This window comes from Paramisgurnus dabryanus, chromosome 2 (genome assembly GCF_030506205.2).
Source record: "Paramisgurnus dabryanus chromosome 2, PD_genome_1.1, whole genome shotgun sequence".
Lineage (NCBI taxonomy): Eukaryota > Metazoa > Chordata > Actinopteri > Cypriniformes > Cobitidae > Paramisgurnus > Paramisgurnus dabryanus.
Genome location: NC_133338.1, coordinates 56,475,737 through 56,503,561, shown reverse-complemented (window position 1 = coordinate 56,503,561; position 27,825 = coordinate 56,475,737). Strand labels below are relative to the sequence as shown.

General features: G+C 37.0%; 2 protein-coding genes across 4 annotated transcripts; one reads left to right on the top strand and one right to left on the bottom strand.

The window, feature by feature from the left end:
• Window positions 1-639: 639 nt before the first annotated feature.
• LOC135743651 (sodium/potassium/calcium exchanger 1-like) lies at window positions 640-5,902 on the top strand. The gene is made up of 8 exons (XM_065261422.2): window positions 640-1,578; window positions 2,567-2,634; window positions 2,760-2,848; window positions 2,953-3,035; window positions 3,149-3,394; window positions 3,682-3,771; window positions 4,796-4,962; window positions 5,047-5,902. The coding sequence occupies exons 1-8, from the start codon at window positions 640-642 to the stop codon at window positions 5,264-5,266; spliced, it is 1,902 nt and encodes a 633-aa protein (XP_065117494.1). The 3' UTR covers window positions 5,267-5,902.
• On the bottom strand, window positions 5,373-27,727 carry LOC135743951 (C-myc promoter-binding protein-like). 3 transcript variants are annotated; one of them, XM_065261859.2, is made up of 31 exons: window positions 27,377-27,727; window positions 25,373-25,692; window positions 24,730-24,970; window positions 24,583-24,649; window positions 23,960-24,129; window positions 23,572-23,822; window positions 23,404-23,470; window positions 23,277-23,335; window positions 22,955-23,099; window positions 19,745-19,920; window positions 19,534-19,634; window positions 19,029-19,238; window positions 18,803-18,948; window positions 18,658-18,693; window positions 16,356-16,489; window positions 15,872-16,004; window positions 15,557-15,763; window positions 14,259-14,387; window positions 13,686-13,830; window positions 12,903-12,965; window positions 11,056-11,825; window positions 10,281-10,455; window positions 10,136-10,215; window positions 9,751-9,926; window positions 9,519-9,608; window positions 9,135-9,291; window positions 8,635-8,889; window positions 7,083-7,200; window positions 6,722-6,875; window positions 6,580-6,644; window positions 5,373-6,490 (listed from the first exon to the last, which is right to left on the bottom strand). In XM_065261859.2, exons 2-31 carry the CDS (start codon window positions 25,681-25,683, stop codon window positions 6,348-6,350), a joined length of 4,974 nt encoding a protein of 1,657 aa, XP_065117931.1. In that variant the 5' UTR covers window positions 25,684-25,692; window positions 27,377-27,727; the 3' UTR covers window positions 5,373-6,347. The 3 variants fall into 3 exon arrangements, with proteins under 3 accessions (XP_065117931.1, XP_073669369.1, XP_065117932.1); XM_073813268.1 differs by having other exon boundaries at window positions 10,293-10,455; window positions 27,377-27,726; XM_065261860.1 differs by lacking the exon at window positions 27,377-27,727 and adding an exon at window positions 25,186-25,283 and having other exon boundaries at window positions 25,373-25,510.
• Between the last annotated feature and the right edge of the window lie 98 nt (window positions 27,728-27,825).

Genomic DNA, 27,825 nt, shown 5'->3' with positions numbered 1-27,825 from the left:
ACCTTGTTTCGTTTGGTTAAAAGCATCTGCCAAATGTATAAATGTTAAAGTTAAAAGCATTAATTCTTTGCACAGAGTGTTTCTCTCTACTGTATGTTTAATACATGCAACCTAAAAGACCTTAAAAAAAACCTTAAAGCTTAAATGCTTATTTTTATGTTTATTGCCCTAGAAACATTTTATTCATTGCACAAATGTCAATGGTAAACAATGATTATATAATTAAAGCAACACATAAAATAAAGGAGGCTATTTAAAGGCTTCACCCTCTACAGGATGAGATAGATTTATCAGATTATTTTTCTGATCTTCTTAAACGTGTGTCAGATCACAGACAGAGCTCTCAGATGCTATCAGGTGTAAAATGCTCAACGTTCTGGTATGTATGATTTTATTTAAACTATTAGTTTTTATACAGCAATAAGAATTCAGCTTATTCTGTAAACTAGACTAAGAAGAGTTTGGCATTTTATATTTAAAACTATATGACCATCTCATGTGTTTATCCCAGGTTTGTTTTGACTGCACAATGATGTCTTGTTTCTAATTCCCGATTTGGAAGATGCTGGTCTGATGAACACAACAAATGATCAGACCACCGGGTTTATAAGTTCATCTCATTACAATACAGTTAACGGTATGAATCAGTCCAACAGGAGAAGATTGAGGTCCTGCAAAACCCTCAGTGTTATCCTGGTGACTCTTGTTTGTTGGATCTGTTGGCTTTCAGTGAGCAGGAATCATGAGGTCTGGAAGAGAACCATTAAAGAAGAAGAAACAGATCTTCATTCTCCGCACGTACAGAAGTCCTCTTATGAGTCCAGAACTGATTTAGCCATGAGTCCCTCCATCAGAATACACAAGGATTATTCAAGATGCATTTACATAGAGCCAAACCCCAACCTTACCGCCAACTCCACCCAAACCTCCACTCTCACCAAAGCCCCTACAGAACAAGAAAGCCCACCAAGACCTGGAGAAGCTCCTCACAGGACAGCGTATTACCCAGAAGATCTCTTTACGTTAGAAGAGCGCAGACACGGCTGGGTCCTTCTTCATATCTCTGCTATGATTTATATGTTCTTCGCTTTAGTCATCGTATGTGAGGAGTTCCTCGTTCCAGCTCTTGGGATCCTGACAGAAAAACTCCACATCCCAGAAGATCTCGCAGGTGTGAACTTCATGGCCGCTGGAGGTTTTGCACCCGGTTTCTTCATCTCACTCGTCGGGCTGTTTCTCTCCAGCAGTAACGTTGGTATTGGAGTCGCCGTGGGTTCTGGATTTTTCAACATCCTCGCTGTTATGGGTGCGTTTGCAGTGTTCTCAGATGAGACTCTCAGTTTGACCTGGTGGCCATTATGTAGAGATGTGACCTTCTACACGTGTGACCTGTTCATCCTGCTTGGGGTTTTCCTAGATGACATCATCACATGGTGGGAAATTGTGTTGCTTCTGCTGGGGTGTTTGGTGTATGTGATGACCATAAAATACAATGAACTGCTAGAAGATATTTTCACATTTTACCTTCAGAAACACAACAACATTGCTAAAGTTTTGGCCATTGATGAACCTGAGAAGGTGAGAGAGCTGAATAAGTGTAATTTGTAGTCGTGCGTAGGTTTAATCGCCTTACTTTATATGTAGGCTGTGCGTAGCTCTTCCGTTGCCTGACGTGCACCTCGCCAAAAATGTAACAACGTTTCTGTTTTATGCGGATCGTAAGTGCTGTGATTGGACCGCTCAAACCCCTCCCGTCATGTCATCTGCATTGTATTTCTTTATAGGCATTTCCGCTTACGATGGTAAGAACAAAGATGGCCGTAGTATACGCCGTAGGACCTATGCACAACTATAATGAGCCCTATACTCAAAACAAAAGCAGAAAATGTATAACACATTTTTGTTATAAATTATAGTCATTGATTATATACTAAATTCACTATAAAAGCATTGCTAAATGTTTTCATATGTTCTTAGCAGAAATGAGGAAATGATGAAGCCAGATTTTATCTTCATAAATGGTATATATAGAGTTACAAGCACAATGTATATTCCTAAATTTCTCTCATCCTGTTATATATTTATAGATGCATCATAGCCTTGCATGCATCATAAGCTGTTTGAATGGCACATTTAGTAGTCATTTCAAATCAAATTGATAGGGGGTTTCTGGTAGTTGCTAGGTGGCCTGTAATCTAATAATGTCTTTAATCATCTGAAAGATGGAATCGAATCAAAACCACAAGATCTGGGAAACATGGTTTTATTACAAATAGTTCATTATGAGCTATGATACTGGTCAACCTTATATCCACCACAAACATGGATAAAAATGTGACCTTTATTAAAGGTGCATTGTGTAACTTTTAGGAGGATTTAGATGGACAGAAATGCAACATAACTGTATTATCAGTGGTGTATAAAGACCTTAAATAATGATCTGTATTGTTTTTATTATCTTTAAATGAGAAGATTTATCTCCATGCACCCTGGCTCCCAATGTTTCTACAGTAGCCCTAAATGGACAAACTGCTCTATAAAGTGTGTTTCGTCATTGTTGTCTCAGATGACGGCATGTTTGTCCTGTGGTGGCTACTGTAGCTTTTCTATGCCTTTTGAAATTGGGGATGAGCGGTAGACTGAGCAATTAGTTGCAATTCGTTATCTCACCACTAGATTCTGCTAAAAATCCCACATTGCACCTTTAAGCAGAAAAGTAAATCTTTTATGCACGTCCAGTTAAGGTGTGATGTGTTCAGGGGACGAGGATCAGACTTTCTGCGTAACTGCACCTCACGCAAGACCGTTTATCAGCTTATTATAGATGCCACCAATCCACTTAGAGAAGGTACACACACACACACACACACACACACACGCACACACATGAACACAATTGTGAATTCATAGTGAATTGTGATGTTTTCTGAGTGTCTTGAGTGAATCTGTCAGGTGTCAGCAAGAAGAAACATGATGTTAAATCTGCACAGTCAAACCTAACAGAGGCTTCCAGACACGATGATGAAGAACAGCAGGTACAGAATTCACACTTGCGTGTAGTTTGATGTATTAAGATGCTTTCTAGACACAATGTTCACTTGGTTTTTGAGACACAGTACATGGTTTATACTTCTTGTTTTGTTAAAAGACCACAGAGTCTGAGAGCAGTGAGGAGGATGAAGATGATGATGATGATGACAATAACAGTGGTGATGATGACAGTGATTTCTCCAGTGATGAAGAAGACAGTAGTGGTGATGATGATGATGAAGGTGCCACTGATTTGGCACTGTCTCTCAAATGGCCAGTGGAGAAACGTAAACAGGCTCCATATGTTGTTTTGTTGCCCATCACAGGCTGTCTGTGGTTAACCCTTCCTGATCCCCGCAGACAGGTCAGCAGTATCAATCAGTCTGTCTCTCTCTCTCTCTCTCTCTCTCTCTCTCTCTCTCTCTCTCACACACACACACACACACACACACACACACACACACACACACACACACACACACACTGTGCATTGTTTTATTGCCCTTCAGTATGAGAATCATGTTAATAAACAAAGTATGTAACATTTTGAAAACTGCAGTGCAAATTCATTCATTAATTTTTGTAAAACCAGTCCTGAGTTTCACTGAAGGATGCAGTCGTACTGTTTTATGTATGTGCTTCTGTTTTTAGGCTTCAAAGCAGTATTTTATGGGCACATTGTTTGGATCTTTCCTGTGGATTGGACTGTTCTCCTATTTCTTGCTGTGTTTGTCTCATTGGGTCTGTATTATTGAGTTTATCCATCAGATAATGTAAAACTTAACTCTTTCCCCACCATTGACGAGATATCTCGTCATTTATGAGAAAACATTTGTATAAAAAACGTGTTACTGATGAGGTTTTAGGGTTATCTGAAATACGAAGATGGCTCACTTCCCTAATTTATTAAAAAACTCTCTTTCCTTTACAAAAATGCAGTTATTTCAGCTATTTGCTAAAAAATATTTTTGAAGGAAAAAAACATATTTAAGAGTTTATAAGCAGAGAAAAAATATAGATAGGATGAAATGTATGTTTATATATTTTTAGAAGAAAATCACAAAAAATGCCGACGAATGAGTTAACTGCATTGACGCACACATAGATATGAGACCAAACATTTAGACTGATCCCATTATTTGGGAATCAAATTGTGAAGAGGTTCAAATCATTGCAGTAAGATCTCCAACACCAAAGGAGCTCCATCACACTTTTTTGCACACTTTGAAGTATTGCATGAGAAATGAGTGATGGAAAAGGCAAATTTAGAATACAAAAACTTGTTACACTCGTGTGATTTTTTTCAACTTTTGCCAAAAAGAGTAAATGTGAATAATGGGAGATGGAAATGCATTTGCCAAATAAATTCTGACTTGGCGAACATTAAACCCACGTGACTGATCATCTAGTTGTATCGGCTGACGTTGTCTTTATCATATATGGGGCTCAAAGTCGTTGCAATGCCCTTGCTGCTAGTGCCTGCTTTAAAAATGCTGCATTCCTTCTTCTGTACACAGCATTCAGTTTGGCAACTACAAGCTGCACTGCTAGTAAATTAATAACTAAATGCAGACCTGTCTCTATTTTTTAAGCATGCCTTGTTTTATTTTATTTTACAATACCACCGTCATTCGCTCAAACAACTTGATGGAAACGCACAGAATTTACATTTGTTTGTTTTTCATCTTTTGTGAATTTTGAAAAATCATTTGCCGTAACGTGCTTTCAGGACGTGAACTTACAGTCTAACATCTCTGTTTGTAAGGTGTGTGAAACTCTTGGTTTATCTGAGGATGCGATGGCTCTGACCGTCCTGGCAGCAGGTGTCTCGGTACCCAATCTCCTCACTGCCGTTATAATGGCACACAACGGTTTGGGTGGCACAGCTGTGTCTAACTCTGTGGGTACCAACGTGTTTGACGTCACTGCCGGGTGAGATCAAACTAAACAAACTACCTGTGTTAATGTAGTTTCCACAAACTCTTGATCTAATGTTTTTTTTTTTCTTTTCTTCAGACTGCCGGTGTCGTGGCTGATGTTATCTGTGTTCAGTAGAGAGTCTGTGGTGACGGTAAACAGTAATGGGATCTTCTTCATCATTCTTCTGATGATCTTCACGTTGATTTCTGGAGTCTCCTGCGTTGCTGCTTTTCACTGGAGGATGAACAAACGTTTGGGTTGTGTTATGCTGATGTCATATTTCCTCTTCCTGTTTCTGAGTGTGATGTTAGTATGAATGAGTTTGTTCTTTAATGAAACTCTCTCATGTCCCTGATCTTTCACATGAGTTTATGTATTTTTGTACTGTAACATCAGAACTTAAAACAGTTGAAATGAAACACTTGATATGTAAAACTAAACTTTTATTTTGTGACATCACACGGGTGACTATATCATTGTATTACTGCAATAAAAAATTGTGGTATAAATATCTGAGCCTGTTACAGTACATTCACACGGGGATTTGGCGTTAACGCTTCTTATTTACTTTGAATGGGTGACCGCATGCGTTGCCGAACTGAAATTGTCGTCACTGGTGTTGCTCGCGCCAGAAGTCAAACATTTCTCAACTTTTCAAGCGCCAATCCAGACTCAGCCAATCAGATCTTCTTATGCAAATAACCTAGTGCAAAGACCAGAGAACAGAGAAGCATGTGTTATGGGCACTGTGATTGGCTGTTGGCCGTGCTTCAGACACACCCTCATCAAGCGTTAACGCTGACGCCCCGTGTGAATGTACCGTTATAGGTTCAGTTACTTTTATAACAACACAAGTAATCCATTATAAAACATCATTATACACACACATAATTATATTCATTCAAATCTTTTCATTTCAACTACAAATTTGTCCATTCGTTGTATCTTTGTACAGTTTTTCCAAACAGCAGGCGATTGCCGGCCAGATCTGCACCGGAGCTGCTGACTTTGGCACGGATCTGGCCCGGTGTCATCTGCTGTCTGGCATCACTTTGTGCTTTATTAATAATGCTAAAAGATTTCTGCCTAATTCTCAACTTCTGAAAATGATTCAAAGGATTGTAAACAAAATAAAAAAAATATTTTGTTCACTGCAGACAATAGTCAACAATTAACATAATTGCAACTTTAAAGTTTACAATTGTCAGCATAAAGTAAAAAATCTAATAGTTTAGTTTATTGACCAGACTCTTGCTCATCTGCTGTTGTGTTAGATTGTAATTTACTGCAAAACTGACAAGAACAAATTCACCCGCTTGTATTTCACCCGCTAGATTGTTTGTTATATTGCAGGACATTCAGGTAGTTTCATAAAAGACAAACAGAGGAGTGCAGGTTTATAGACGCAGGTACGAATCTCCAAAAATCCTTCTGCACTCTGTGATAGCGCTGCTGGGCGGTCGATCACAATGATGAGTCGATCTGATCTGTTCTGGATTCAGTCGATCGTATGCTGATTTGTACTCTCGATCAAATGCATCTGAGGGTGAAGAAATAAAGACGGCGCTGAAATACAGAGCTTGTATTAAACAAGGATTCTTTTAACAAAAAAACTGACCACAAACTCACCAACATCAATGTTACCTTCACCAAGAGCAACTCGAGAGAGAAAGAGAAGCTCTCTGTATAAACCTCTGTCAGGAGAGAGGAATAATGTTTGTGTTATGTGTACGGTTACAGTATTTATAAAGTCTACTGTATGTTACTGTACCTCTCTCTGTTAGGTCTGATTGATTGTTTCAACACTTGACACAGAACTGTATAAACATCGTTCTTCTCAATGCGTTCAATGATGTTATGCAGTAGATCTTCATCAAACATAATGTCCTGTTTATTCAAACCCCGAGTCACACCATACCCGAGACCTACAGGTGCAGAGCATTTAGATTCTCACACATCAGTAAGTCATGGATGGGGTTTTATGTAGGTGGTTAGAGAAACGATGCAGGTGAATAGTTCAAGAGTTAATCCTAAAGTAAGTGTCAGCATTAGTAGCAGCAATGCATGACAGACAAACCACAGCTTTAGTGTAATTGTACTGTGAGTTTAGAGAGACTCATACATCTACTTACTGTGTGTATTCCAGAGGACATACAGAGGTTGAACTTGATCTCTGTGCAGTTTAAGATTGTCCCACAGCAGCTGAACCTGAACATGTTTACTGTCCTCAGACATCCACTCACGAGGAATCTATGAGAAATCATAAAGCTTCATGAAATTATTTTCAATACATACTTATGGATGGATGGGTGGGTGAAAGAATGGGTGGATGGATGGATAGAAGGACTGGTAGATGGATAGTTGGATGGATGGATGGATGGAAGGACTGGTGGATTAATGAATAGATGGTTGGATGAGTGGATGGATGGATGGTGGTTTAGTTGGTTAGCTGGATGGATTGAAAGACTGGTGGATAGATAGTTAGATGAATAGATGAGTATGTGGATGGAATGATGGATGGATAGATGGGTGGATGGATAGTTGGATGGATGAATAGATGGTTGAATGGATGGGTGGATGAATGAGTGAATGAATGGATGGAATGACATGTGGATAGATAGTTGGATGGATGAATAGATAGTTGAATGGATGGATGGGTAGATGGATGAGTATGTGGATGGATAGTTGTATGAAAAGATGGTTGAATGGATGGGTGGATGCTTGGTTGGTTGGATTAATGGATGGATGGATGAGTGGTTGAGTGAATGGATGGAAGGACAGGTGGATAGATAGATGAATGGATGAATAGATGGTTGATGGGTGAGTGGATAAATGGTTGGTTGTTTGGTGGCATGGATAGAAGGATGGATGGATTCATTGAATAGTTACGTGAATGGATGCAAGGATAGTTGGATGGGTGACTGGAAGGTGGGTGAATGAGTGTGTGGGTGGATGGAAGGGTTGGTGGATAAATGAGTGGATGTTTGGTTGGTTGGATGGGTGATTGGATGGATAGAAGGATGTATGGAAGGACTGGTGGATGGATGAATAGATAGTTGGTTGGTTGAATGAATGAATGGATGGGTGAAAGAGTGTGTGCATGGATAGATGCTGATTGGTTGGATGGATGGATAGAAGGATGGATGGATGGAAGGATTGGTGAATAGATGAGTGGATGTTTGGTTGGTTGGATGTCTGGTTGGTTGGATGTCTAGTTGGTTGGTTAGGTGATTGGATGGATAGAAGGATGGATGGAAGGACTGGTGGATGGATGAATAGATGGTTGAATGAATGGATGGGTGAAAGAGTGTGTGGATGGATGGATGGATGGATGGATGCTTGGTTGGTTGGATGGAGGGATGGATGGATAGAAGTATGGATGAATGAATGGTTACATAAATGGATCGATGGGTAGGTGTGTGTGGGGGGGTGTATGAATGGTTGAATGGATGTAAGGACTGGTGGATGGATAGTTGGATGGATGGTTGAATGAATTGATGGATGGATGTGTGGGTGCATGGATGGAAGGATTGGTGGATAGATGAGTGAATGGATTGATGGGTGGGTGGATAAGTGTGTAGATGGACGTATGCTTGCTTGGTTGGATGGATGGATTGAAGAATGGATGGATGAATTTATGGATTTGTTTGTGGGTGGATGGATATCCGATGGGTGAGTTAGTACCGGTGATCCTCTGTTGCAGTGTTCTGATGTCAGAATGAGACCTGGCAGATTGCTTGGTAAACTAAGTCTTGTGAAGTAGCAGATGAGGTTCCAGAAGATGATGGGATGATGATCCACAACAGTAGAGCGACAGATGATTTCACTGCCCTCGTTTTCTATTAAAGTCTCCAGTTCTTTCCACAGCACCAGTGGGCTCAGATACGGTACTGTCACAGGCTCTGGATGATGAAGACGCCACGATAAACTCAGAGGATCCTGAAGAACACAGACTACATCATCTACACATTCTTTAAGGTCAAGAAACACTTAGATTTAAAAGCTGTGCCTAGAACGCTTCTTGAATCAACAAAGATGTCCTATCATCTTAAATTCAAACATTATGACAAATTTTTCTCTACTTGTATTTGTTAGCACTATTGATAGATGATCAAAGACTAAAGATGATAATATGACTCTTAGAGTAATAGTGTGTGTGTCTGTGTATACAGTATGTGTTTTACTGTAGTGACTCTGAGGTAGTTTGATGTAGTAGAAACATCAGATCTCATTGATTCCTCTAAAGGTCCAAAGGTTTTGCTGTTGTGTGTCCGTGAGTCCTCGGAGTTCCCCTGTCTGAGGTTTGAAGGAATCTCCACATCTAATCTCTGTGAGCTGGAGCTTCAGTGAAGAGTTACAGTACAATTAACACACATATATATATATATATCTTGAAGATCCTGCTTCATGTTTTATAAAGCCTCAGTTGAGCTTCAGGCAACACAACTCACCAAACTACTGAGAGCAGGTGAAATATATACTGTAAGTGTGTTTATATGTAAATATATAATTCATCTCACAAGCAGCTCTACATTCATAAGTTTCCTAGCTTCAGTATATATGATCACCTGTTTCTGTCATGAAGACCTGATGATGATGATGATGTTTCTGTAGAGGCTTCCAGCATCTTCTCTGTTGGACTACTTTTCAAGAACAACCTGTGAGAAGATTCACCAGAAGAACAAATCTTATGCATGAGGCTTATAAACGACTAAAGTTCTTAAGGAACCCTGTTGAGAACATGGTAAATGGTAGGGCAGTAAATGTGATGTACAGTAAATAATAATGTTGTTTGATGACCTTCCTGGCTGACGGAGGTCTCTGATCTCTATATTGAGGAAAGGAAGGAAAGCGTGTCCACAGAATGGACATGTAGTGTTGAAATTTGAGTCATCTGCTGTCCAGCCGGCCATGATCTCTTCATCGTACACAAGACAGTCACAGGTCTTACAGCGTGAACAGCTCGCTATCAGAACCTGAGGCACACATGACATGATTAAGATTTAAAGTAATACAAATTTTTTAGACATAGACAGTTACTTCTAACATTGTTATGTGAGCCGGGTACAGTAAATCACAGATTTAGATTAAGGTTGAAATCTTTAGGATTTGGCCAGAATGAAAAAGCAGCATTACTTTTATTTACATTACAGATTGAGTTTATAAAGGGTTATTCACAGCCCACCTCCACAGCAATGTTCTGCACGCTGTCTCTGTTATCAGAATGATCTGCAATGGTCCAATCCCGTCGTGTAAAAATACAACCTGATGAAAAGAAATCAGTCAAATATAAATCATAATATCAGAATATTTCAGTTTTATCAGCGTACATGAGTGTTCACATTGTGATGTTGAATTGATGGTGCTGTTGAAGTTCTCCGGTCTGTTATCTGATGCTGAGGTCAGACGGTCTCTTTCGTTGAGTAAAAGCATGTCTTCCTCATGAAGAGCACCATCCGTTTCTTCTTCAGATGAAAACTCACTCAGTTTGTCTGAATGACTGTCCTAGACACAATGAAGAAAATATAGATTTGATTTGTTCAGTTCTGCTTGCGCAATATAAATACAACTGAAAAAAACAACTAAATAACGGAAGAAGTTTTAATTTCTTAAAAAATTAAAAAGGAATCAAGTTTAATCAATGGACCATGGTCTACATACGGTAATGATCTTTTCATTGGGTCTGGTCTTTTAATAATGATTGTCTACATCAGGGATGGGCAAGTTTGATCCTGGAGGGCCGGTGTCCTGGAGAGTTTCGCTCCAACCATAATTAAACACACATGAAGCAGCCAATTAAGGTCTTACTAGGCATACTAGAAACTTTTAGGCAGGTGTGCTGAGGCAAGTTGGAGCTAAACTCTGCAGGACACCGGCCCTCCAGGACCGAAGTTGCCCGTATACATAATGAACTTTTGCTTGCAGCAGAAGTTGAGAATTTCTGAACTTTTCAAGTGCCAACGTATGCGTCAGCCAATCAGATTGCCTTATACAAATAACCTCGTGAGGAACTAGCCAATTACGTTTATGACTCTGAGGCCCCGTGTGAAAGTACCGTAATGAATGACTCTTTTATAGACACTCACCATACATAGTGTAACTTACTTTGGGCGAAGAGGCAAACTGTGAATACCAGCGAGTAGCTTTCTGAGCCACGCCTCGTCCTGCAGACATAACACTGCTCCTGAGAACATCCAGTGATGGAGGGAGGAGAGAATCCGCTCCCAAAGATGAGTTTGGAGAAGCAGAGGTCAGATGTGAACTGAAGCGTTGAGGTGAATCATTGGAGTCGAGTTCAGTACAGGATCCGAGCGAGCTGTGGTCTGAAGAAACACTGAGGTCAATGTTCAGTGCCCGGCTCCTCCGTGGACTACAGGAGTACTTCATGTACGTCTCAATCTCTTCTGCCAGGTGTCGACTGACAGATGGACTGCAGATGGTGTCGTGAACCAAAGCTTCGTCCTCCTCGACCTCTGAAGCCAGCAGCGAAAGAGGATCACAACCAGTTTCAACTCCTATTCGTCTGGAAGCACGTCGGGTACCGGCTCTATCGCTTTTCCTCCACATCATCTGTACATCTCCATCTATTCTGCTCTCGGTCTCCAAGTCAAGATCTTCAAAGGCAAAGATGGGTATCATGTCAGGATCTCCGGATGAGAAATGTTCATGCGTCTTGATGTCTTGTGCAGAACCGTTATTTTGATAGTTCATCTTGTTGTGTTTTAAATCTTGAGTGTTGTCACAATGAACATCGGCTCTGAACAGCGGATCATCCAGTGGTTTGTCAGATCTGTAATGGCATCGATGAAAGCTGCTGTTTATCACACCGATGTCTTCTAATGATGACGAGAAGAGCAATCCTGCATCCCGATTTACTACAGAGAGAAAATTCTACTTTTACATGAATGAGCACAAATCCATATGGATTTATAAAATACTTCTCATTTGTGAAGGAAAATGTTTCAGAAGCACAGCGTGGATTCCCAGGTGAAAAAAAGTGCACTTTATTTAAGTACACTTAGTAAATGTACTATTTTAATTGCACTTATTTTGTACTTAAACACGATTGTTTCCTTCTTATGTAAACCTTGTGCATGCAAAAGATCGCTGGAAAACAGACCAATCTCAACATAACACCAACTGTGACGTTACAGTCAAGATGTACGCTCACAACATTAAATTACACATTAAATTAAGTACAATGTTTTGTTAAAGTGCTAAAAACAAAGTTGTGACTGCTGAGTTAGTGCTATATGCTAGTTAATGCTATATGCTAGCGTTTAGGCTGAAGTTCTACCATTGACGTTACAATTACATTTTGCAGGTCCATACTGAAAAAACACAAACTTATCACTCAGAAACGTCCATTAACAATCTCCAAACAATTAACTGATTATTCCTCAAAATCTGATACAGACTCAAACATAATAACTGTTTACATACACACAGAGCTATTGAAGGAGCTGCTCTGAGAAACAGCCAATCAGAGCAGAGCTCCTCATTATTATTCATGACCCTTTTAAATAAGGTAATAATAGACCATTTCATTTTAAAGACAAATCCTAGGGTTGTAAATGGACATAAAACTGACTCTGGATCATTTTTGCACTTAATAAAGCCACAAACCTTCTATGTAGATATCAGAGAACAATTTAACAGATTATTACAATGCATTCTTTGGCACCTTTAATATACAAAAAAGTTTTTAGTACTTTTATAAGATAAACTTAAGAACATCTAAATGATCTCAACTGTGTATTTTGAGACTATATTTATTTCAATAGACTAAAAAGCATAACTGCTGATATTGAAGTATACATTTTTCAAGTGAACTAAAGAAGTAGAATTATACTTTTTAATGAGTATATTTGTTGTCTATAACTTTTACACATTTATTTATCACAAAATAAAAAAATACTTTTTTAGTACATCCAGGTATACTTTATTTTTACCTGGGTTCTGATGGGAAAGTCGTGGCGATGCAGAAATGGGTTTTGTGCGATCACTGACCGTCTCTATGATGAGAAATGCATCACCATCAGAAAGAGAAAGAATTCAACATTCATAAATAAAGGACATTTTGTCCTTGTATTTTGTCTTGTTTTCGTACAAATATCAAAACATTCTTAAAATGCATTTTCTTGATGAGCCAAAAAGACCTACGAAAATAAGTCTAGTTTTTAGACAAAAAATATCAAATTCAATAAAAGTTTTATTTTTGTTGAATCAACTCAGATTTACAAGTCAGGTCAACTTACTATTATTTATCTTGACAAGAGATGAGTTGCTACAACTTATAAAAAGAAATTGACTTTTTAACTAGATTTTATAAGTTATAACAACTCATCTGTCAACAACTCATTCATTTATCTAGTCTAGTCTAGTCTAAAGTTGTTTCAACAAAAATTTTAGAAGTTTAGACCCCAAATAACAATACCAAAATACTAAGAAAGTCATATTTTTGCAGTGCAGACAGATTGCAGAAATTCCAGCCATGGTGAGAGAGATCACACAATCAAATTATTACGTGTCAAAATTCCCACATCCCACATATGATAATACATTTTAAAAACGATTTTGACAAAAGTGATACATACAGTAAAAGCCCAGCTGTCAAGAGAAAATCCTGAGAGATTAAATTAAGTCGTGGTAGTCTACATTTGTTTTTTAATATTTCGTTTTACTCAATAATAATAATAATAATCACATTTGTCTGTCTGTCATCTGTACTGTACCTGATAAAGAGGTGTGTGTTATAAAGTGCTTTCGTTTCTTCAGGCCGCTTTTAAACTGAGCAATGGCCAGAAGGACATTTCTGAGTTTAGACCAAAGGAAAAATCCTCCTCTCGTGCTGGACGGCCAGACGCTCTCCAACACAGCCTATAAAACACACAAAGACATGTACAGTACTGTATATACACACACAGGTGTTCAGCATACATCACGACTATGGTTTTTAAGCCGGATTAAAGTATGAGGAGGTGTTTATGACAAAATGAGCATTTGTGATGGCCTTGTGGATTTCCCACAAAGACCTTAAACATGAACCACATCAATCAACTGCTAGATAAATCACAACATTACAAACTTTGAATTAAAGGTGCACTTTGTAGATTTTTAGCGGCTTCTAGCTGTAAGATTGTGAATTGCAATCAACGGCTCACCCCTCCATTTCAAAACGCAAAGAGAAGCTACAATAGCCAACACAGGACAAACACGTCATCGTCTGAGACAACATAGTGACAAAACACATCTGTAGAGCAGTTTGGGCTATTGTAGAAACATGACGGCACAAAATGTCAACCTACCTTGTTGTAATATCCATAAGTGATGGCATTTGGATGAAGTCCAGCTTTTCTCATCTGAGACAAAACTCTGACAGCCAGAACAGGCTGACCGTATTCACCACACAACTTCATTAAGATACGATAACACACCTACAACACACAACATACTCTTACATGTACCGAGCCCCTAAGGTGACATTGGAGTAAAAAAAACCTAAAGTGTAGTCATGTGCTCACTCGAAACCTTCATGTTTAGAATTTTTTTTTTATAATTTTGTAAAGAATTTTTTTTCGCATGCACGGGAAACTATAGTTTCACATGTGTACTCAATAGTTTCACATTCGCACGCAAACTAAACTTTATTTTATTTTTTCTCCATGTCCCCTTAGGAGCTCCGTATACATGTTTTTATATCACTATAAAAAAAATCAGAAAGAAAAAAAAAACGGTAAAATTCCAACAGCTGGAGCGCCGTTAATATCGTAAAATAACGGGCGCAATAAATTACAGAAATTTTCCGTGATACAAAAACATTTTTTTGGCAATTTTGTGAATACTGCTTATACTAAAACAAAACCAAATGTTATAAATAATTGTAAATGTATTTAAATATCCCATACTGCAAAAAAAATCTCTGGTCATAAAAAATATGTTTTTAATATATGCTAAATACATTTTGTAGAAATACATTTTTATTTGACTAAATAAATATATTTTTGACTTTGAAAATATATTTAGTTTTAACCTTCATCAACATATATTTCAAAATATATTTCAAGGGCAAGCAAATACATTTTTTACTTTTACAACTCTTGTGGCAAGAACTGTATTCCTGGCCAAATATATTTCTCAAATATATGCTAAATTCCAATTAATTGTATTATTTTTATATTATATATATATTTATATTATATATTTTTGAAGTTGAAAATATATTTCATTTAAACCTGTTTTCTTTTAGTTTTGTAAAATATTCTTTCAATGCGACGTTAATATATATCTTTGCTTGAAACATATGGAGGCCTAAATATATTTCAAAATATAAAAAATGGCCAAAAATATATTGGTGAAAAATATTCCAAAATATATTTCAACAAATATATTTTTTGGCCATTATTTGTATATTTTAACATATATTATGCCATATGGGATCTGTTCACGTCAACATTAAGTTTTCAGGTTTAAAGTCTACGTGGCACCTGTATTTGTCTCTGTGAAAGCTGTTTTCATGCGTCTTAAACACTGTTGACTGCATGCTATTGATGATGTTTAAGTATCTTGTGAAGCTCATTGTGATGATATTTGTGTTGTATTTTACCTCATCAGGTGCCTGCAGTGTTCTCGCTCTCATTTTTCTCAGCAGGTCATACGCAGCACACAGGGTTTGTGTTTTCGACTGACACACTTTGATGTACCCTGGCAGACAGATGAACCACAGGCCATATGAACAACACAGCAGACGTTTGGACCACAGCTCAGGTTCAGAGATATATTTATGTGCCATCTTCTGTGCCCACTTTATTTCCTAGAGAAAAGAATCGGTCGAAAAATGAAACGATGCTTACTGCATCTGTCAGATAAATGCAGAGGATCTCATCACCATGAATATGTTGAAGATGTTAGCAGTATATACCGGTTTAGTCCGTCTGAGTGTTGAATCGGGTCGTGTAGGAGTGTTTTGTTGAATAACTGACTGTTTAGTGCTGGTTGGAAAGCCAACCACATCATCAAACAATTCATTTGTTAATAGCGGGAATCCATTATAACTGAAACACAGACAAACAGCATGAATCCCAAAATGTTTAACTAAATAAATGTAAAACCTTGAACTTTAAAATGACGAAAAGCCTTGTCCCAACAAGCAATAACCATAATTTCACTATGAGTAACCCACTTCTAGCCAAAATAAACTTTTGGTTTGGGGGAAATGTCATTTTTGCCAAAAACCTTGTGAGATGTCTGGTATGCCATCATGTAAGCAAAGTCAATTTAGTCAAAGTTGATTTATTTTTGGGCTACGGTTAGACCCAAATTTTGACTCGTTTTGATCTAGAGACGTCAGGACTGTGTTTGGACGGCTATTTGACATCATTTAAATGCAGAATTGCTTGCTGTACCTGTAGCACGGCTGATGTTCATCTTCATCAGATGAAGAGGGAAGTTCAGGTGGACTGATGAAGACCGTGTGTTCACTAGAATAAGATTTCTCCGGTTCAATAAGTCTGCATTCATCTCTAATGCTTCCTTCCATCTGCCACACAAACTAATCATTTAACTTCTGATGTGTAGTTCAAATGCTTTGTCTATTTTATTGTTAAGTATGTAGATACTTTAGTAAGGCACAAGGCTGTGTGTTAATGTGTTTTACTCTGGTTAAGGGGTGGATGTTAGTTAAGATGTGAATCAAACCCCCTCACCTGGATTTACATCACAACCTGATAAAATCAGCAGCAGAACTCCATGCATTTGCTATTCGCAGAAGAAGAAGATCATTCATGTTTTTCACTCATTTCCAGTTAAAGGAAGACTAATACTGTATATATATATCTGCTAAAGAGTTTTGCCAACCGTTCAGACATCAGTAACACAGGGATAACAATACATCTAACAAACACAGAATAAAAGCTACAGAAACGCAATCTTTCTGACTGAATTTCTATCTCAGACAGCAGACGACTCCAGGCCAGATCCACGTCGAAGTCAGAATCCGGGCCGGAGTCGTCTGCTGTCTGGGATCTTAATGGATTGCCCCACTTTCATTAAAAAATCCTGATATTTACTCATCCAAGATGTTTATGTCTTTAGGTTGAGAAGAAATTAAGTTTTTTGAGGAAAACATTTCAGCATTTTTCTCAACACAGTGGACTTTAGTGATATCAACAGTTTACCGTTTCAATGCAGCTTTAAAGGGCTTTAAAAGATCCCAAACTAATTAATTTCATTGTGTCAGTTTATTGTTTAAAATGGTCTGCAAGTGTGCATATCACATATGTAATGTGTAACCTTTCTGTGTGAATATTTAATACGTAAGCCTCACACGGCTACTGCAAGACGAGAAGTTGTGGTTTTAAAAGTAATTAAATGTTTAATTATTTTGTGGAAAATGATGATGGTTTCGCTTGATAAGACCCTTATGCATTGATTCGGATTGTTTACGGTACATTCACATGGGGCGTAAGCGTTAACGCTTAATGGAAGGCTTGTCTGAAGCGTGGCCAACAGCCAATCACTGTGGCCGCAACACAAGCTCCGGTCTTCCATAAACGTAATTGGCTGGCTCTGCCTAGGTTATTTGCATAAGGCAATATGATTGGCTGACGCACGCGTTGCCGCTTGAAAAGTTGAGAAATGTTCAACTTCTGCCGCGAGCAACGGCACTAACGCGGCGCAGACGGATCCACAATTCAGTTCGCCAACGCTTGACATCACCCATTAAAAGTGAATGGGAAGCGTCAACGCTTACGCCCCGTGTAAATGCGCCGTTAGAGCCCTTTGAAACTGCAGTAAAACAGTAAACTGTTCATATAATTCTAAGATTTTTTTTCTATAAAATATTTTTTGCAGTGTGAAAGACATGAATTTTTGTCTTGTTTTCAGTAAAAATATAAAAAAAATCTTAAATTAAGATGCTTTTTGTTGATAAGCAAAGTCTAGTTTTTAGAACAAAAATCAAATTTAAGTGATTTTGTTCATAAAACAAGCAAAAAAATCTGCCAATGGGGAAAGCAAAAAAAATCTTGAAAATTTTTCTTTAACACTAAATTCAAGAAAAATTCAAGAAAAATGTGCTTAGCCCATTGGCATATTTTTTTGCTTATTTATTCTCAAAATCACTTAAATTTGATATTTTTGGTTTTAAGACTTATTTTCTTAGATCATTTTGCTCATTAAGAAAAAGCATCTTAATATAAGAATTTTTAGATATTTTACTGAAAACAAGACAAAAATAACAATATTTTTTTTTTCTTGAAAATATTTTTTTTTACAGTGTAATTCTTACAAATGTTTTTACCCCATTGGCAGATATGTTTGCTTATTTCATGCACAACTTCACTTAAATTTGACATTTTTCATCTAAAAACTAGACTTTTTCTTAGGTCATTTTGCCAATAAAGAAAATACATTTTGGTTTAAGAATTTTTAGATATTGCTACTGAAAAAATACAAAAATAAAAAGTAAGAAATATTTTTTTCCAGTGTGGGGTCCACTAAAGTCAACTATATGAAGAAAAATCCTGGAATGTTTAAAATGTATTTCTTTTTAACTGAACAAAGAAAGGCATAAACATATTGGGTGGCATGGGGGTGAGTAAATTATCAGGATTTTTTTTATAAAAGTGGAGTTAAGCAAACTCAGACAATCCAAACACAATATGAGGAGGATGAGCAGAAACACAGGGTTTATTTTCACAATCTCACCTGAGCTCCATCAATATTTTTCTCTGTACCGTGAAGCTTTTAGAAAGGAAATCACACACAAAATAAGAAAAAAACCGGAAAAGGACAAAATATTGAACACTATTGAGTATTAGTCAGAAGACCTGAAGTATGAACCGTGACAAACCTTCTCAACACATTCATCGAAGAAAGCCAGACTGGCATCTCTGTCACTGACAAATGAACGTTCCTCAATAAACTGCGTGAACATCTGAGTTTTTGTCATTAATGAGTAAAACCTTTGTTTAGAGGAATCCTGATCTCTCACAAACCCTGTGAAAGAATTAAATATTTAAACACACAATACAAATACACAATACAATACAATACATTACAAACACAACACGTCTCACCCTGTAGGTCAAACAGAGATTTGGAGTCTGTAGTTGTTTCTGAAGGGACATTGATGATGGGTCTCAGATAGTTTCGATAACCCTTTAAAATATCGGCCATGAAGCACAGAAACGCCTCTTGAATGGCCAGCTCCACCGTCTGTAAACTCCGTCCACTGCTGAGCTCCAAATCCCACAATGATAAATCTAACAACCTATCATCTCTGTGTCCTAGAAAAACATTTAGTCTTTATGTAAACATCTTAAATGATGTTTGAACTTCACCTTTAATGCTTTAAATATAAAACAATATATTTATATTTGGGATGCACGACATTACCGACCAATATAAATTAAGTATCGACAGTATTTTATTCTTAATAAAAAAACTTATGGAACTCTGAAAATGAAAGAAGTTCAAGTTATTGTTAAGTTTTGGCTGGCTTATATCGGTATCGGTTAAAATGAGTTGAACATTATCGGCATGTCGGATATGCATTTCTAATATATGTAATGAGTACTGTACCATCAGCTATCTCCACATAAAGATCTTTGAGGGCTTTCAGAAGTTTTTTTCTGGCTTTCTTGGGCAGAATCTTCAGTGTTAGAGTTTGTGTTTCCTCCGTACTGAACACACAGATACACACAGATCTTTAACATAACGTTAGATTATACAGATTGGGAATGCTCACTGATGCTCACAGCTCGGCTCCGATCAAATCATTCATCAAACTCACCGAAAGATGTTGTTTGCATCTAAATCCACACATATAACATCAGGTGGGGGTTCATAGATGTCAAAGTATCGTGAGTCCACACCTATAATGAATGGACAGGGTGCACTGAGAACACCGGTCATCGGCAGAGGACACAGCGGGATATACGGACACTGCCATTGCAGCGGGAATATCATCTGAAATGAAGACAATTTACAGGAATGATTAAGACTTCTTATCATAAAGTGTTTAATTACAACCATATTTCTTTAAAACTCTAAAGGGCTGCTTCTTGGATAGGGTTGAAATGAATCCAGGACTAGGCCTTAGTTATATATTAGGATAAATCGTTTTTACAAACATACCTTGCAAAAAACATTACTGGTGTGCATCTTGAGACAATACAAGGCACTGATATATGTGAAGATATTTCACTGCACGATGTTTTTTAATCTTAAACATGCATTTTAGTCTGGGACTAGGATAGGCCCTGTCTGGGTAACAGCCCCTATTGGGTGGTTTTCCGGACAGGGATTAGACTAGTTTTAGACTAAAACAAATGTTTAAGATGCCTTAATTGAGCTTAAACATGTTGATAACTGATAACAGCTTGCACTAACATATCTTAAAATACATCAGTGACATTTGTTTTCCCTCAAAATGCACACAAGTAATGTTTTAGTGAGGAATGTTTTTTAAATCTAGTTATATTTCCTAATTAAACTAAGACCCAGTCCTGGTTTAAGCGAATCCCTGTCCAAGAAACCACCTCTATGTTTAAAGTCTCCCTGGGCTGAATTTTTTTTATTGTTGTTTATATGTCTATGTGGTGTTTTTAATATGAGACAACTATCCTTCAACACTATTGCTGAGTATTTTCTTTATAAAATTGTAGCTTTCCAAAGACACTCTCATTTTCGTGATTTAAAATTGCCTCGGTTTCCTACATGTAAAAGGCTCATTATAGTTGTAAGTAGATCCTCATAGCCAATCGTTTTAATTATTCCAGATGACGTATGTAGAGTGACATAAATTCAAGTGTCAACAACTTTTATCGGGTACGTGTGCACACAGCTGAAAACTATATGTATATTGATATTAAAAAAGCAACACCATTTAGTGGCACTATGACAACCACAGTACAGGCATAATGACAATATGATATTAATAAAAAAGTTAATTTTACTTCGTCAACGACGATGCCTAGCAGGTTGGTCCTATAAAACTCAGTGGTTATCATGTCTTGCCATATCCATACATCCTTCTTGGATATGAAATTGTTTAACAGCAAAAGTTGCTCTTTTTTTAAATAAACTTGCATTCAAAACTACTTAGAACACTGTCTAAGGCTGCATTAAAAAGTAACTTTGTGTGTGTGCTTCCTTGTTGGATAAACAAAACTGCTTCGGTGTGTCGCATAGACGTCATCATCATCTTGCTGCCCCCTCCCCGTTCTGTGATTGGTTCTCTATTTCAGGGAAAAAATTGGTCCATAGTTTCCATGCTAGACTTGTAGCATGAATAAATTAGTGCGCAAGGCAGCATGGGGAAACCCAGGCTAGTGTTTGCATGGTTTATCGTCGTTTAAAAAAACACATTATTTTCCACATGCCGTGCATTTTTTGCCTTCCTCAAACTCTCTGATTTTGTACAAAACTCATTAATCTGAAAAGCACTGTGTCCCTGATTGGCCAGCTAATCTGTACATTGTGATTGGCCGGAATACCTCTGACGTCAGCTGGAAATGTGACGCTCCTTACCATGTTTGAAAGATTCGCTCATAATGCAAGACAGGAGTTAATATCGTCTTTACTACCTTATCAATACGAGCCGAATCTGATCCAGAAAATCCAGATGACCAAGCTAATCGATCAACTTTATCAGCGCAGCTTGAGCACAACGTAACAGATTGGTAAGGTAAGAAAACTAAAACATTAAAACTATATCTGCATTTGTGATCGTAGAAACGACAAACAACAAACGCTATACTCTGTACGGCACAAAACTTGTGTTTCGTAAGTTCTTAAAATATGAAAATATTGACAACTTACAGAAGCGAGAGGAATTATGATAATAAGCGTCATGTCCACATCAACCGGCCCAAGAAGTAAATTGTTGCCTACAATCTGTGTGTTCATTGTAGTACCAAGAAAAGAGATTTATGTTGGAAACAATAATTTGCATCATGGTTTACTTTGGGATTTGTACCTTTTGCATATGGCTAACACACACTTATACATCAAAGGAAATGTAAAATCGTAAATTGGATAATTGGTGCTCTTTAAGCAATCACATCAACACAGCTGAAAGAGTGGATCAGTAGTTTGTGTCATAGATATTATGTATGGATGCCGCATAGACTTGGTGCTGAAACTGCCAAATGTAGCATCTATGTACAAATATATCTATGGTCCAAGTTGGTGTGATTAAAGGATTAGTCAATTTTCTTAAAAGAAAAATCCAGATAATTTACTCACCACCATGTCATCCAAAATGTTGATGTCTTTCTTTGTTCAGTCGAGAAGAAATTATGTTTTTTGAGGAAAACATTGCAGGATTTTTCTCATTTTAATGGACTTTAATAGAGCCCAACATTTAATACTTAACACGTAACAGTTTTTTTCAACAGAGTTTCAAAGGACTCTAAACGATCCCAAACGAGGCATAAGGGTCTTATCTAGCAAAACGATTGTCATTTTTGACAATAAAAATAACAAATATACACTTTTATTCCACAACTTCTCATCATGTAGATCCGGTCGTGATGCGCCAGCTGACCCCATGCAATACGTCATGACGTCAAGAGGTCACAGAGGACGAACCTGAAACTCCGCCCCAATGTTTACAAGCGTCTTGAAAGAGGACCTTTCCTACGTTGTTGTATAAATCCTTCAATGTTTTCCTCAAAAAACATAATTTCTTCTGGACTGAACAAAGAAGGACATCAACATTTTGGATGACATGGTGGTGAGTAAATTATCTGGATTTTTCTTTTAAGAAAATGGACTAATCCTTTAAGTAGAGGCAGGAACTCATTTGCATATTCATAGATCTGCCTATACAGTACTAAATGAGGAAAGGGTGTAGAGGTACAGTTAAGCTCTACACACAGACATTTACATACAGTATGCTATTATGATGCTCCTAGATGAGTTTTACGTGATCAAATAATTGACAGTGGTAGTTTAACTTTTAAGTATATCTGTTTTATTTAGATGAATATAAACTCACAGAGAGGAGAGCTTCAGCGACACTGGTGAGGACAGATGCTTGTGTCGAGTTCATCATGATCTTCTGTTCTGTCAGAGCGAACAGTAACAAAGTGACTGAACTCTCAGGGCCCAAGTGTTTCAGAAGAGCGAAGAAACGACCACCACTGTAACACACACATCCATACATAAGTCATCTCATTTATAAGTGATTTTACATTGATATTTTATCTCTAAAATGCAACTTAAGAGAAATATGTCCAAATCATAAGATGTCTTTTGGTCAGATGTAAAGGAGGTGTCATCTACAGACAGATGATGCTGGAGTTTCAGGTTTGTTGTACCTCAGTGGTAATGGACAAAGGACGGGTCGACTGAACAGCACACTGTCATGAGGAGACAGCTGTAAAATAACACAAACACATGTTATTATAATGATACGACTGCTATACTGATGATCACAAACAATACCTGCAGAAGTATCCGTGGTCTTTGAGACGTAGGAAAGGGAACTTTGTGCATGAAGTGTGAGATGTGTCTGCAGGACAGAGAGGAAATGATGCCAGCTCTCATTTACTTCTTTAGTTTTCTAGAATCAGATCATTCAAGTGAAATATCAGATGAGAAAAACACACTGACTTTTCAATGGGCAGGGCATGAGGTCCGGATATGGAGTAGCGGTACAGGAAGGTCAGAAACTTCTTGAAAGCATCAAAGAAAGGCCAATGAGACAGAACACAGATGGATTTGTTAGCGTGAATGATTCCTGAAGTTGCCGGTGATTTCATCCTTTTGACTTTAGTCTCCATCATGTTGAGCTGTTTTATCTGTTTCTCTGTTAAACGCTCTTCTGGATGAGGTTCAAAAAACTGCAACGCTCCACCATACACCTGCATGAACACACGTGAACAAAACACAATAATCAAAATGAAAAGTTTTATTCCCAATCTCTCGGTTTAAATGTCTGACAACATTAGAAATTATGAGGAGATGAATAATAAAAAGTATCTGAGTTCAGTGACGTCACCTTTTCTCCTGATGCCCCAGTCAATACAAAGGTGGAGTATGTAGGGAGCGGATATTTGACATGTGGTGACCAGCGCTCCACTGAGACTCCCATCGGCATACAGAACATAGGAACAGATTCAGGCAGGGGAAATGATTCATAATCTCCTTTAGGATATCGACTGAGCATTTCTAAACACAAACACAATCAAACCTGTGTGTTTACCAGCACTTAATGGGGTTATTGGTAAATGAATGAATGCTGCAAGAACCGAAAGTCTAAATAGAAGATTATCGATTGCACAGAGATTATGTTTTTGTGTATTTTTATATATACAACATCTTAAAGTCCCTGTGAAGTCACAATCGACTTTACATCCGTGTTGTGATGTATTTCCGGAAAATAGTGGGCGTGTCTTGTGTTTTACACTGTACTTTGATTAGATATAGAAAATGGAAATGAAACTGACAGCTGGAGGGGGCGGAGTTAACAGATGCACCCACCCAAGCTGTCTAGCTGATGTCATCAGAAGTACATTTTTAATATATTGCTTAAAAATTGTCAGCTTTGATTTCATGGGGACTTTATAATTTTTATCATGTTTAGTGCATCATGTAAGTTCAGTGAAATGAAAGTGAACAAACCTGCTTTAAAAGCAATGGAGTTTGAGACCACAGACTTCTTGTAGCAAAGATAAACAGCTGAACCCCACTATATAAAAACAGACAACACTGTTTTACAGCAACAAGAGAAATTAAACGTAATAATATATCATGTTGGTTTATGTTTACCATGCTGCTGCTGAGGTTCTTGTCTATTTTACAGAATGTATGAGGTGGTGTTTCTCCTTTTCCGGGTAAAATGATGGAGATATCTGTGACACAGACTGATGCTTGGCTCTCCGCTGCTCGCTGGTAAGTTATATAGATGGGTTGAGAAGAAGTGCCGCTCAGGTTAGCCGGGCGACCGTAGGGTGTCCTCTGAATTATATGATGTCCTTTCTTTAATCTCTCTTTCCATTCATAAAGAACTCTATGACAACAAAAGATCAGCCAATATCATACAGTACAAAGTAAAAAAAAAACACATGCACAAAGTTTTTATACTGTAATTGAATATTATTTTGCCAGTCTGAGTCATTCTTCAGAATATACTAATCGCTTATTAAGAGATCTTAAATACATTTCATTAAAAGTAGATTGTTGTGGCCTTAAGTTAATGTCTGATATCTTTGAAACCGTGCATACTGTATGTCTGTCTTCTGTGACCAAAAATATTGGTGACATCATCTTGCATTTTTGTCTTATCCAGTCCTTAACGTTTTAGTTTTCTCCTTCAACAAGCACTAAACTCAAAGTAAAATGGCATCATGTCATAATAACGTAAACATGTCAAAATCATCTTCAGCTTACACAAACATACATACACATTTACCCCAGGTCTGTGATTGGTGGTTTGTCTCTTCCTCTTCTGTAGCAAATGTAAAATTCAGGTGCCATCAGGCTGCTGTTGTTGAGATCAGCCGATAGTCCCGTTGGTGTGGTCTTGATACACTTGTAACCTGACGGTACATCCTCACCTATAGATTGCATCAATACCACAACATCTGTGATTGGTAGTTTGGGTTGAGCTGCTTTATGACAAGCGTCATCAAAAACAATCTCTTTCTCTAAAGGTGTAGATGCATCCGTCAGACCGGCAACCACAAAGTAGTCGACAACACGTGGAGCCCTGTCATCCATCATCTCTTAACCCTGCACGAGAAAAGAAAACTCTTTACATCATCACTGATTGATAATTAAAATACAATGCATGCTGTGCATTGCAAAGTATGCTTAGGACACTTTTTTGTAGATTTAGACCATATTAAATGTACAATTTTGCTATCAAGTTTTTTTGTAAAATGTAAAGTTTAACAAACAAAAAAAATTTTTAATTCTGCATTAATTCAGTCTGTGTTGTGCTGTTGCATTCATATAACATCACTGCATTAATTTATGTCACTGTAAGAATGCTTTATACATCTCACGTTTATGTTATTTTACCTTTATTTTAATAACAGCCTTACTAAACCCACCCATTGTTTTGGTCTTCACAATCTCCTTTATATCACTAACAAGGGTAAAGTTTGTTATAAGATCTGATTAATGCTAAAATATGGAAGTGATTATGCTAAAATGTCTTTGTCATTGTCTACAGTCATATTAAAGTCATTTCTTTCATCAGTATCACAGTAACTCTTAAAATTGTCAAAGCATAAAAAACAATAAGCATAAAGTTTTTTTCTTTTGTAATCATCCCATATAGCAAAAAATATATTTTTTTATTTTCTGGCCAAAAATATATTTAAAAATATGCTAAATACATTTTGTAGAAAGTAAAGCTTAATAAAAAATATTTTTGAATTTAAAAATATATTTAGTTTTAACCTTCATATATTAACATATATTTCAAAATGTATTTTTTGGGGCAACAAATAATTTTTTTATTTTACAATCCATAGGGCAAAAATTAATTTCCTGGCCAAAGTATAAAAGTTTGTATAAATGTATAAGTATGTATAAAATATCAAATTAAAAGTATATTTTTTGCAGTTGAAAATATATTTAATTTTAATCTCTGTTATGTTTACAGATTTGTAACATACAAAGTTTTTCTTCCAATGCAACATGAATATAAATGCTTTAAAATATATTTCAAAATATACAATAATTGGTCAAAATATATTGGTGTATACATTTTTGTGTATATATTTTTTAGTATATATTTTTAGCATATATTTGTGCTAATTTTTGTATTTGAAATATATATATTTTGTTTTGCCGTATGGGATTACTGTTATACCAATTAAAAATGTTGTCCTGAATAAAGCACATCACAAAAAAATCTGAAGTTTGTCTAAAAATATCTACCGCATTATCATAATCTGATTTTGATGATTAATACGAGTAATAAATTCAGGAAGTAAATAATAAACTATAGGTTATAAGCAAGTTGATGTGTGATATTAACAAAATGTTTGTAACAAACTAACTCTGTATTTAGAGAAATTTTTCTTCCAAACTGTCACAGGTGACCAATTCACATTCAATGGCGTAATAAAGATATTTGACAAAAAAAATCTTATTTAGCTGTCTCTCCATTCGGATTCATACTCATATCATTCACATCAACAAGCTTTATAAGGAATCCTTCTTTCAGTTATTGTGAAATGGATTTGACCTTTACAACAAATAAACTTTTGAAAGATTTTTTTATTTTTCGATCCCAACACTTCACAAATAAAAAAGTACAGCAGTCCTACAGCATAGCACAAACTCCACAGAGATCAGAAACTGCTCCGGCCTATCCATCAACACTACTGTTTGCAAAACACAGCTTTCAAAAAGAAAACATCAACAGAAAAGGTCTAATAAAGTAACTAAAACATTTACTCACATCTTCTATAAACTTCTATAGAAACTCCAGAACTGATATAATGTGATGAACTCCATAAGTGAACTTAAGCTTTGCCTTGAGCAACGTAACTGTAATACTGCTGTGAGGAATAAATAGCTCACGGCTAAACATGTCCAACACAAATCTACAGCGTGTCTGTGTGTCTGTAACAGGTGGCCATTATATTTTAGGGTCTGACCCAAAGTTGCCCACCAGATTTGAATGCCCCGATACTTTTACATTTACAATTATTTGGCAGACACTGTTATCAAAGTGGCTTACAGTGCATTCAAGTTATACATTTTATCTGTAGCCTATTATGTGTTTTGTGTTCCTTATGGGAATCGAACCCATGACCTTTGCACTGCCAATCATGGGGTGGGAGTCGGACAAGAGAGGAATGGTCATTGGAGGAAAGTGGGTGGGTCAACCTGTGTGCCAAAACAAAA